This window comes from Crocuta crocuta, unplaced genomic scaffold (assembly GCF_008692635.1).
Source record: "Crocuta crocuta isolate KB4526 unplaced genomic scaffold, BGI_CrCroc_1.0 scaffold647, whole genome shotgun sequence".
Classification (NCBI taxonomy): Eukaryota; Metazoa; Chordata; class Mammalia; order Carnivora; family Hyaenidae; genus Crocuta; species Crocuta crocuta.
Window position 1 is genome coordinate 258,971 of NW_027531286.1, and position 12,196 is coordinate 271,166.

The 12,196-nt window shown below is 55.6% G+C and overlaps 1 protein-coding gene across 4 annotated transcripts; it reads left to right on the forward strand.

Moving 5' to 3' along the window:
• The first annotated feature begins 775 nt into the window (after positions 1–775).
• Positions 776–8,765, forward strand: PELI3 (pellino E3 ubiquitin protein ligase family member 3). Of its 4 annotated transcripts, none has more exons than XM_077771419.1 (7): positions 776–951; positions 1,491–1,562; positions 4,128–4,257; positions 4,883–4,984; positions 5,830–6,024; positions 6,358–6,546; positions 7,796–8,765. In XM_077771419.1, the coding sequence occupies exons 1-7, from the start codon at positions 800–802 to the stop codon at positions 8,363–8,365; spliced, it is 1,410 nt and encodes a 469-aa protein (XP_077627545.1). In that variant the 5' UTR covers positions 776–799; the 3' UTR covers positions 8,366–8,765. The 4 variants fall into 4 exon arrangements, with proteins under 4 accessions (XP_077627545.1, XP_077627544.1, XP_077627546.1 ...); XM_077771418.1 differs by lacking the exon at positions 1,491–1,562 and adding an exon at positions 1,609–1,686; XM_077771420.1 differs by lacking the exon at positions 1,491–1,562.
• Positions 8,766–12,196: the final 3,431 nt, after the last annotated feature.

Sequence of the window (12,196 nt, forward strand, 5' to 3'; positions counted from 1 at the left end):
CAGGCCCCCGNCCTTCCGCGCAGTACAAAGACCCCGGCTTGCGGTGGGGGAGGGGGCGCCCGTGTCTCTGGGAGAACCCGGAAGTCCCCAGAAATGAGGGCGGGGTCTGGGGGGAAGCCTGAACTGGGGGTATGGGTCTCACAGATACAGGGGAGTCCCCGAACCAGTGAAGATGGGATAGGGAGTTCCTGAGACAGAGTGTGGGCGGAGCTTCCCACTGCGGGGGCGTGGTTACGGAGGGGCGTGGTCTCCCAAGAAGGGGCGGGGCTCTGTTGACTAGGGCTAAGCTTCGCCGCAAGGGGCGGAGTCTCGGATGGGGCGGGGATATAGNCAGACAGAGGCCCAGACCTGCAAAGGGGCTGAATGATTAAGACAGATAGATTCCAAGAACCCGACAGAAGGGTTACTCTGAGGCCCCGGGGCCAAGAGCCAAACCCAGAGACTGAGTCTAAGATGATGAATACGGGTCCTCTAACTCTTGAAGTGTCTCTCTTCCAAGCACATCCCAGACTCTGGGGTCCTAGCCAAAAAGAAGCCTCTGGTCACCCCAAGTTGGTCCACGCCTCTGGCCCCACCAAACATTCTGACCCTCTGATCGTGGGGCCCTTCCCCGGTATCCCAGCAACCCCGGGGCAGTTTAAAGTAGGCAGAGGTGGAGCGGTTGCCATAGCAACAGAGGTGGTGAAAGGTCACTCTGGCCTTTGCCTAGGTGGCCCTGGCAGCAGGCCTGAGCTGGCTTTGATGGGGGTTGGGATGAGAGGTTGCAAAATTCTTTTTCTCCTCTCCCACGCTGCCCAGAATGGTGCTAGAAGGAAACCCTGAAGTGGGGTCTCCCCGAACCTCAGACCTCGGGCACCCAGGGACCCAGAGCTCTTGTGTCCTCTCTTCTCCTGGTGAAGATGCGCAGCCAGGCGAGGAGCCCATCAAGTATGGCGAACTCATCGTCTTGGGGTGAGCGACCCCCGCCCAGGTGGGGCAGGGCACCAGGCATCCCCCAGGGCAACCAGACCAAGGGCCCCAGCTCTCCCCACATATGACCTTCTGCTGTTTGTCTTGCCTCACCTTCCCAGCTGAGAGACAGAGCTGACCAAACCCACCTTGATTCCTATTATTTTATCTTCCCATTTTTTAAAATAAATTGCTGAGAAAACTCTTACCTGCCCACCTAAGTTTCCAATCAGAAAAAAAGTAGCACCCTCTGCCTTTCATAAAGCACCTAGTATATGTAGTCTGGGGTAAAGACCTCTGGTTCTCCAGCAAAAATGCTTGGTTCAAATCCTGCCTCTGCCAGTAGCTTAACTTCCCTGTGCCTCCATTTTCCCATCTTACAAACAGGGATAGTAATGATACCTCAGAGGGTTTTAGGAGGAATGAATGAGGTGATTTCTGTAAAGCACGTAGAACAGTGCCTGGCACAGATCAAGTGTTCTGGGAGGCAGGCTTGTGCCAAGCCCTTTCATGGACATTATTTCATTTCAATCTTCACAAAGATGCTGTGAGGAAGGAGGTGAGGAAACCGAGGCTCAGAAAGGGGAAGTGACTGGTCCAAGGGCACACAGCTGGTAAGTGGCAGGGCTGGGATTTGGACCCAGGTCTTTCTTACTCCAGGTCTAGTGCACTGTCACTAAGCCACAGCCGACCTCACGCTACAGATGAGAAAACCAAGGCCAGGAGAGAGGAAGCGATGTGAGTTGGTGGTGGTTGGGTAAACCGCATCCCTTCCTGGTCTCTGCCTGACCAGGATCCCTGCACCAGCCACTTAGCTCTGCCCGCAGGCACAGATCACTCTTCTTCCTTCCCCATCCGCACCCCCTTGTGGCCTCTCTCTCTGCCGTGTGCCCTGAAGGAAATATTTGATAAGCTCTGCTGTCATTATGATTATTTAGAAATAATAGTGGCTACTGTTTGCTGACATGTACACGCCATGTGCTTTTTTCCTAATAATAATTGTGAACATTTATCAAGGGCTTGCTGTATATCTGTTGCACTTTGTGCCAGGCATTTTTTAAATGCTTTATCTCATTTAGTTCTCGCAATGAAACTGCGGGGTAGGTCCTGATGAATTAGCACCATTTTACAGAGGTCAGGTGATAAGTGGAAGAGCCAGAATTTAAGCCAGGCCCATCTGAGCCCCAAGCCCGTGTCCTGAACTGCCCCACACCCCATAGGTGGGAAGAATTTACAGGGCAAAAGTGATTCCCCTCTAAGGGATGCCTGCATGATAAGAGCAGCTGCTTGGTGGCCCAAAGGAAGACCAGACTTCCCAGTTGAGGGTGAGGCCACTGATGGGGGAGAGCGCAGACCTAAGGGTATAGCCCCTCTTGACGGCTCTTTATTCTCTGTAGAGCAGTGAAGCCCCACGCTGGTTACAGAGCCACTTGGAGAGCACATTGAAAATACTCATTGACAGGCCTGTCCGAAACCTACAGAATCAGAATCTCCATGGGTACAGCCAGGGAATCTGTATTTTATTTTATTTTATTTTATTTTATTTTATTTTATTTTATTTTATTTTTATTTCTAAGAGAGAGAGACAGCGTGAGCAGGAGAGGGTCAGAGAGAGAGGGAGACACAGACTCTGAAATAGGCTCCAGGCTCTGAGCTGGCTGTCAGCACAGAGCCCGACGCGGGGCTCGAACCCACGAACCGCGAGATCATGACCTAAGCGAAAGTCGGATGCTTAACCGACTAAGCCACCCAGGCACCCCAGGGAATCTGTATTTTAATAAGCTCATGAGAAGGCACTGATTCAAGTGGTCCTTCTCTGTATTTGGCAGCTCTTCATCCTGGGACTAGCTGCTCCAGATCCTTCCATGGCTCCCTAGTCTTCCAGAATAAAGTCCAGGCTCTTAAGCTTGGTGTTCAGGGTCCTTCTACCAGCTTCATCTTCCTCTACTATAGCTTACCACCGAAATCACCACTCCCTGATCTCACCAAACCCTGCCAGCCTCATGGCCTTTGCTTGGGGTGAGCCTTCCCTTGGGAAGGGCTTCTGCAAGAAAGGCCGGAGTGAGACGACCCGAGTTCAAATCTCTGACTTTTTCACTTACTAGCCTGGAACCTCAGGCAGGTCCATTTACCTCCCTGAGCCTCAATTTTTCTCATTTGTAAAATGGGAAGAAAGGCACTTGCCTGGCAGGACATTGCACAGATTCCATTAGGAAATTAATAACGTGAAGCACCAGGAACACGAGAGGCTCCAGTCCATGGCAGCGATCAAGGCTGTGACTCACCCCATCTTTGCCTTCCACAATCACTCCCTCTGGAAAAGAGCTGGAAGGAAGGTAGAAGTTTGACATGTATGGATATACGGAGGTGGTGGCATTGTGGGTCTGTTTTTTCTTTCTTTCTTTCTTCTTTTCTTAAAGTTTATTTATTTTGAGAGAGAGAGAGAGCGCGAGCAGGAGAGAGACAGAGAGGAAAGGAGAGACAGAGAGACAGAGAAAATCCCAAGCAGGCTCCGCACTGTCAGCGCAGAGCCCAATGCAAGTCTCGAACTCATGAACTGTAAGATCATGATCTGAGCTGAAACCAAGAGTTAGATGCTTAACCAACCCAGCCACCCACGCGCCCCTCTTGTTTTTTCTTCCATTCTGGTTTCCAGTCATACTTGTGGTGTAATAAATGACAGTTTGCTATAAAGGGTGAATCCTTTCCAGTTCTTCAGGGCCCAGTAAAGGTGTTCCCTCTTCTAGAAACCTGATCTGGGGCCAGAATTCCCTTCTCTTGCCTCTGGGCCTGTGGTGCAGTTGGTGCCCAGGTTCCTTGAAAAGCTCAGGACCCCCGCTCCCCTGCCACTGTGGGCACAGAACTGACCTGTGGTGTGCCCCCGATGCCACTCCACCGCTCAGCCTCTGGTCACGCATGGCTCAGGCGTCCAGGAAACACTGGTTAATTGAATGAAAGGTCTTTTGCAGCTACTCTGCTCCTCACCCTACTTCCCAAAGGCGCTGATATGATATAGTAGGGAGGGTCTTCTAGTTTCAGATGGTTCTAGTGTTATTTATGGTAGAATCTGCCCGGCAGCTAGAAGTTCCTCCAAATCTCTTGGGGGCTCACTTTCTTTCTTTTTTTTTTCTCTCTCTCTCTCCCTGAAATTCCTTCTTTTTAACCCTCCACATCCACAGCTACAATGGGTGTCTGGCAAGTGGGGACAAGGGCCGCCGGAGGAGCCGCCTGGCACTGAGCCGCCGGCCCCATGCCAACGGAGTGAAGCCAGACGTCATGCACCACATCTCTACGCCGCTCGTCTCCAAGGCAAGCAGCCTGTCTCAGTAGACCTGGACAAAAGTCCTGTGCCCCCTGGCCAAATCCCAGGTCCTCAGCCTTCCCAGTCCTGACTGCCCACAGGCCTACTGGAGGGGGGAGCCCCCTGTGTCCTCACTCAATGCCTCGGGCTACCAGGGAAGTGGTGCTGAGGGCATCCCCTGTGGGCACAGCGCTCTACAGCTTGCAGATTGTTCCTTTGATAACCAGACCCCAGCCATTGAATGGAAATTATCAGCATCATTTAGAGGCAGCCAAAGGCTCAGAGAAGGGTTGGGATAGTCACACAGCAATGGCAAAGGAAAAGCCTTTGGCTTCAGAGGATTTGGGGGAAGACACATGGTCTCCTGTTTCCAACTGTGTGACTTTTGGCCAATCTCTTCTCCCGGAGCTGCAGTTCCCTCAGCCATAAACTGGGAATAATAGGTAGGTCTCCCTCTTGGGGTGGCTGTAGGGGTCAGATAAGGCAACCTGAGTACAGTGCCAGCTGCACAGGACAGAGCTGCCCCTTTGCCGGGATTGGCCAGTGGGCTTTGGATTCCAGCTCCTGGCTCAGAGGCTCACACTTCTCCTGGCCCCATGCCCTGGGAAGTGACTTCTCCTTTCTCCCCACCAGGCACTGAGTAACCGTGGCCAGCACAGCATCTCATACACACTGTCCCGGAGCCACTCGGTCATAGTTGAGTACACACACGACAGTGACACAGATATGTTCCAGGTATGCGCAGGCCCCTCTGCAAGCCTCTTGGCCGCCGAGCCACTGGGCTTCAATGTGCAGCACTGTAGGCATTCCAGGGTAGCCCTGGAGGGCTGAAGGCCATGGTGAGGGTGTGTTTTTTTGTTGTTGTTGTTGTTTGTTTTTTGCGGGGGGGGGGGCACTCAGTGCAATCGACTACTCTTCAAATGAGGAAGCAGGGCTTCCTATGAGAGGGCTGTTGACTTCCTGGAGCCACACAGCAAATCAGTGGCTATATCAAAATTTAAAACCCAAGACCAGACTTCCAAGCCCCAGGAAGCCATATAGCTTAAGAGTTCAGAGTGCGGTGCGACAGTCATACTGCCTGGGTCGGATCCCAGCTCCATCACTTATTAGCTGGCGACTTCGGGCAAGAGTCACTTAGTCTCTCTGGGCCTCAGTTTCCTCATCTGTGCAGTGGGGCCCACAATATACCCACCCCATTGAATTATTGGGAAGATTAGCTGAGATACTGTCCATGATGTGCTTAGCACGGTGTCTAGTAAATTCAGAAAATTCACTATTTGCTGCTAATGTTTGAGCACTCTCAGACCATGGGTATTACCATGGGCTAGACACTGATCTATCAAAGAAAAGTCAACTCATTTTTATTGAGTGGGGGAGACAGAGAAGCCCCAGATCCTAGCAACTGGACTTGGAGACCCCAGCTGAGAGTGCAGAGTGCTTGGGGAGTTGGGATGCTACTGCCCCTTTCTCACTGTTTGGTGACCCTGCGTGTAGAGCAGCTACTGGGAACCCTAGGGTAGGAAGCCTGTGGGATTGGGCTGTGCACAGCAGCCCTGTGCTCGCCCTCCTCTTCCTCACAGATCGGCCGCTCCACTGAGAACATGATCGACTTTGTGGTAACGGACACATCGCCTGGAGGAGGGGCTGCCGAGGGCCCCTCTGCCCAGAGCACCATCTCCCGCTATGCCTGCCGCATCCTCTGTGACCGCCGGCCGCCCTATACTGCCCGCATCTATGCTGCTGGCTTCGATGCCTCCAGCAACATCTTCCTTGGAGTGAGTGAGCCCCTCTCCCCGCCCCCCAGGCAGGGACCGGCACTTTATCTGAGAGTGAGCAGAGGGGCAGGGTGGGGAGGGGCAGTGTCCTGGGGTGATGGACCAGCGGGCAGTCATCATAACCATGACCTATGCGGGCATTAGCAACGCCACTTAAAAAAAATGAGCACAGCGAGACGCCAGGAATTCGGGTGATGCCCGTGGCCATGCAGCGCCCATTCTGGTCCTCTGTGGGCTACCTCTCTGACTGTGAGGGTATTAGAGCAGCATCCCAGGCTCGCGGCCTGCTGGGGGCCACTCGGGGATATGGTCTGATCCCACGTGTGGTCCCAGGAGCGGGCAGCCAAGTGGCGGACCCCCGACGGCCTGATGGACGGCTTAACCACCAATGGGGTCCTCGTGATGCACCCAGCAGGCGGCTTCTCTGAGGACTCGGCCCCGGGTGTCTGGAGGGAGATATCAGTCTGTGGGAATGTGTACACTCTGAGGGACAGCCGCTCGGCACAGCAGCGAGGGAAGCTGGTAGGTGGCCTGCTCCGTCCCCACCCCCCCATCCTTCCCAGCCCCTTCCCCCTGACCTCCAGCCCTCCTACACAGGGAGCTCCAACAGGCTTCATCTGGGGGTCATGTCCCACTTGCCCCACAGAGAGGACCAGACCAGCAGCTCCAAAATGTAGCCCGCATACTGCTGGAGGTCCATGGGGTGAGGTGCGATAAATGCACATAAAAGCACTGTGCAGTAGCAGGTGGCTTTAGTCTCTTATGAGGATGACACTTGGCCCATGTGTGAGCCGTATATAGCCCAGAGTGTTGGCAGTTTGTAACGCGTCTCTCACGTTCGGACGGATTTAGCTTTATTATCCTCTACTAGCAGGAAAGGGCCCCTGGAGTAGTTCTGATGGAGGTGACAGTGAATGCTCCACGTGGCACAGATCAGAGAACTAATGTTAGGAGCTGGGACAGAGTCCTAGAGAGAAGGTAGGGGCCTGCCCCAGGGCATGGGGCTAAGCGCCTCAAACGGGCCTCACAGACCTCCTTTGGGGCATGAGCACACCCGGTAAGCAGAAGGCAAAATCTCAGGGAAGAGCACAGCTTCTCTCTCCAGAGCACCGATTCTATGGGGAGATTTGCAGAAACGTTATCTTTAAAGACGATGCGTGTGAATATTTCACACGCTTGTTGAGTACCTACTATGTTCCAGGCACTGTTCCCGATGTTTGCATTGATTGATTCACAAGCACCACTTGAGATAATGGGATACAGACTCCATCTGGAAGATAAGGAAATTAAGACACAGAGAGGCTGAGTTACTTGTCCAGGGATGCAAAGTTAGTAAACAGCGAAGCCAGGATTCACACCCAGGCAGGTTGGCTCTAGAATCTTGGCTTTTAACTACAGCAGCCGGTAGGACAGCTGCCTTGGGCGAAGCCCCCAGTGTGTCTCAGATAGAAGAGTTTCCCACTTCTGCCCTTAGGGGAGAGCTTGGGGGAAATCTTGTGTTGGTCCAGCTCTCCTGATCTGACAGATAAAGTGACCAAGGCCCACGACCCACTGGGAGGGACAGCGCATGCCTGGGAGCACTGACTTGCCCTCCCACATGGGTTCTCAGGCCTCCTGGGCCCTCTGCCCCAGCCCGCCTCACTGCTCCAGGGTGTTCTCTCCAGGGAGGTTCAGTGGGATGGACAGGTGGCTTGGCTGGGGTGACGGCTGCCCAACGGCCAGGAGTTCGGGGGCCTCTTGGGCAGTAAGGCCCTTCTGCTGTCTCTGGCAGGTGGAAAACGAGTCTAATGTGCTGCAGGACGGCTCCCTCATTGACCTGTGTGGGGCCACGCTGCTGTGGCGCACGCCAGCCGGGCTGCTGAGGGCACCCACGCTGAAGCAGCTGGAGGCCCAGCGGCAGGAGGCGAACGCAGCACGGCCCCAGTGCCCCGTGGGCCTCAGCACCCTGGCCTTCCCCAGTCCGGCCCGTGGCCGCACTGCACCCGACAAGCAGCAGCCCTGGGTCTACGTCCGTTGTGGCCACGTCCACGGCTACCACGGCTGGGGCTGCAGGAGAGAGCGGGGCCCCCAGGAGCGTGAGTGTCCTCTCTGTCGCCTCGTGGGACCCTACGTCCCCCTGTGGCTTGGCCAGGAGGCCGGCCTCTGTCTGGACCCTGGACCACCCAGCCATGCCTTTGCACCCTGCGGCCATGTCTGCTCTGAGAAGACTGCCCGCTACTGGGCCCAGACACCACTGCCCCATGGCACCCACGCTTTCCATGCTGCCTGCCCCTTTTGTGGGGCCTGGCTCACCGGCGAGCATGGCTGTGTCCGCCTCATTTTCCAGGGGCCACTGGACTAGGCTCTCCCGGGGCCCTGGCTGCCACGGCCCAGCTGCCCGGTCCCCCACCTTCTGCAGCCCAGAGGGAGCTCTGCATGTGGGACTCTACCTGCTGGCACATAGCACACCGGATAGACACGTTGGATGGGCTCTGCTCCTCCCCTCTTTACTCCGGTCCCCCAAACCCCTCCCCCAGTCATAATGATGGGGCCCTCAGCACCAGCTCTGTCCTGGGCTTCCCTGGGGTGTCCCACATCATGCCGCCTACACTGTGTCCCTGGGGGAGTGAAGGGGCCGTGGGCCCCTGACCCCCAGCTTAGGCTGGCTGTGCCCCGAGCCTGCCGACCCAGCTCCAGATATACTAACCCTGCCGCCGCCCTGGGTTCCTCTATAAACCTTGCTGCTCAGCTGCCCTCGCAAATCCCGCGTGTCCAGCATGAGTGCAGTGCCGCCAGCCCCTGCGTGAAGGATGGGTGGGCAGCAGGCTGGGACTGGCATCTGCTGATACCCACTGTGGGCTGGACTGTACGCCAAGTGGGCTCTGGGGACACAGAGACAATCAGACTTGGTTCCCTGCCCGGTGGAATTCACAGTCTAGTGGACGACAGACCAAATTACTGAATGACAGCACAGTTTCCTGTGTGCCAGGATCAGAGAATGGTCAAAGGCTGTGGAGCAGGTCTTACCAGAAGGCGGGAGGGTGAGGGAGGCTCGAGTGGGAACTCCCCACAGGAGGGGGCGTGTGCTGTGGGCAGGAGGGAGGCTGAGCACAGGCTCAGGGAGGAGGAAGCAGGGAGCTGGGTGGGGGTTGAGTGGCTGGAGCAGTGAGGACGGGGCAGAAAGGAGGCTGGAGCAAGAGTTTGGGGCTTCGCTGTGGCCAAGATGCTGGAAGCAGGCTTTAGAACCTCACTTGTGGACAGTCAGGAGCAGAGGGAAGGGGGGACTTTCGCAGCGCTGGCTGTGACAGAGAGGCTGCTATTACCAAGTGCCCACCATGCCCCTTGCTGTGCTGCTGCTGCTAATAACTATGTTAATGGAGCACTAACCAGGAGGTTTTGCTATTTAATCCTTACAATAACCCAGGGAGGAAGGTGTTACCATTTCTATCTAAGATTCTGAGATTAAGGCACACGCGCTGAGTCATACAGCTAGGAAGGATTCAAATTCTGGCCTTGGCCTGCCCTCCTCTCCATCGCACTGTGCTTCCTTCCTTGGACGGGGTGGGGGGTGGGGGTGGGGCAAGAAGTCGGGAGGTTAACCTGAGTCAGCTCAGGTTAAGAGGAACAGCATGTGCAAAGGTGCGGCAGGGAAAATGCTTGACGACAGAGGAGCTGGGCCTGGAGGGGCAGACATGAGGAAGGAGGGGTGTGGATGTTGGGCTGGGGCCTGGTGGCCCTCAGTTGCCATGGAGACCAAGTCTGAACTGGACCCCGACTCCTCTTGGCTAAGTGTCACTTCTCCCTGAGAGCCAAGGCAGCCTCAGTGTGCTGCTGGGGTTGCTTCCGGGCCACTCCTGGGGGCAGCAAGCTCGGGAGACAGGTGGAGATTCTGGAGATACAAAAAATCTGAAAACGAGGCTCTAAGTACAGGCCTGACCCGGGCATCATCCCCAGTTGAAGACAGCTGTTAGAGCCTTAGGGAGTACAGATTCCAAGGGGAGGGGTCTGCCCCAGGCCACACAGCTGGTGGGGACCACAGAGACCAGACCTAGGGCTCTTAAGGGACAGAAGGCACTGGTGGGTGGTGAAAAGGGGATGTGGTGAGAATTCTTATTTCCAGGGCATCACACTGCCACAGTTGGGGGGGTGCCCAGATGGGGATGTGCAGCTGGACGTGGGAGGACTGCAACACACACACACACACACACACACCCCACTAGGATTCCAGCTCTTCCCAGTTCTCCTGACCGTGTTGGGAACGAGGCAGGGGAATGTTCCAATCCCATTTCCAGCGGGGAACCTTAGACTCTGGGAGAAGAGACAAGCAAAGAGCATAGTACCATCCTAGGGAGAACTTGGAGGTAGTGGTGGAGGGTGATACAGTCCTGAACTTGGCCCAGCTCTGCCCCTTTCCAGTTCTTGGAGCCTCAGTCCCCTCACCTGTTAAATGGAATAGCGGTTACTACATCACCAGGAGATTGTGACTGTACAGAGAGCCCCTGTAACCCAGTAGGTACTTACTGTTACCTTCTCACATACCCCTCCTGCATTTCCATGGGGAGGAACCAAGGCTAGGGATGCTCATGATTCCAGTGAGTGGACTGCTCTGTATGATACTGTGTGTGTGTGTGTGTGTGTGTGTGTGTGTGTGTGTGTGTGTGTGTGTTTTGGGGAAAGTGGAGGGGATGGTGTGGTGGAAGGTATCAGTAAGGCTAGTCTCCTGTTCAGGGACACCTGAGGATAGGCTGGGTGGCCTTGGGAAAGTCAAGGAACCTATTAACCTCAATTTCCCCACCTCCTGCAATCGATAAAATGATATCCTATCAGGGTTTTTGCAAGAATGCAACATCCTCCATGTTAAGCTGCTAACCCAGGACCTCATGTGCTCCTATTAACTGTGAGCATAAGAACACAGCGTGGTTAAGGGTCCCAGGAGTACTGGGATCTTTCGCTAGCCTGAGTTGCCCACTGGTGGCTGGAGAATACTACCTCCTTTACTGGTGCACATTTCAAATTCGCTCAAGTCAAGGAAACGTACCCATCTTAAAGACAAAACTGAGGCACAGGGAAGAAGAGGGGTGACTTTCCTAAGGACATAGACCAATTTATTGAGCTCCTCCTTGTAATGATAATCAGCATCAGAGCCAACAGTAAGTACTGTTGTGTCAAGCAGGGCCTTGGGCATTTTCATAAATGAGAAACTAGTGCCAATGGTGGACAGGTGTAGACACAAGTATGGCAAGGAGAGTATGTGCACTTCAAGTATTCCCTTTCCCCAGTCCCTCTGGGCACAACACTAGGGGGCAGACTGCCCACTCATCACTTCACTCAGGATTACAACATCCCTCGGAGTGGGAGTGGGAGAAGACAAGTGTTAGCCCAGCCCGGTTTTCTGGCTGAGGAAGCCAAGACTCTGAGAGGTAAAGTGTCCCACCCAAGGCCACACAGCCAGTAGGCAGTGGAGGCCTGAGTCGACCTCGGATGGCCCGGCTCTGCCCACACTGACCCAGGACCTTCACAGTGCTCCCCATTCACCCCAGGCCCGGTGCCAGCACTTGTCCTGCCATGCCCCACCCAGGATACCCTCTGTGAGTCCAGCCAGACGTGCAAAAGTGGACCTCAGGCCCAGCTTTGCTTTTCGGGGTCACCCGCAGCCTCTCGCCCCTTAGAGCCGAGGAAACAAAGACTCAGAGATGTTTAGCAGTTGCCTCCCAGGCCCCTGGCGAGCCGATGGCAGGGCAGTGAGGCACTCGAGGGCGTTTCTCCGTGTCCCCGCAAGGGTGTGACCACCTTAGCCCCAGCCCAGCAGCTTGCACTGTAGGGTCGGTCTCCTAAGCGTCTCCACCCCCTGACCCTCGATTCCAGTAAGAAAGAGGGGGCCACATGACTTCCACTGTGCAGGTTCCCACCTGCAAAACTGAGGTGGAGGACCCGAAGCGGAGCCGGGTTGGGACTCGGGAGGGGGTGGCGAGTCCCTGTGCTCCGTACGCAACATCCATACCGCCCCGTCCAGGCTCGGAGGGACCTTGTCAGCCCAGTCTGCCGGGACTGGGCCGGGGCCAGGCCAGCCACTCAGATTCTAGGGGCCCGCGCGAGCGCCCTCGCTGACAAAGGCCAAGGCCGCAGGGGCCGCCCCCGCGCGACCCAGTAGGGCCCGGGGGCGGGGAGAGGCGGGCCGACGGGGCGGGCCCGC

Coding starts and splice junctions, on each gene's coding strand:
- PELI3 (XM_077771418.1), top strand. CDS start 800: ATGGTGCTAGAAGGAAACCCTGAAGTGGGGTCTCCCCGAACCTCAGAC. Junction 4,985..5,829: donor GTGACACAGATATGTTCCAG/GTATGCGCAGGC, acceptor TCTTCCTCACAG/ATCGGCCGCTCCACTGAGAA. Junction 6,547..7,795: donor CACAGCAGCGAGGGAAGCTG/GTAGGTGGCCTG, acceptor TGTCTCTGGCAG/GTGGAAAACGAGTCTAATGT.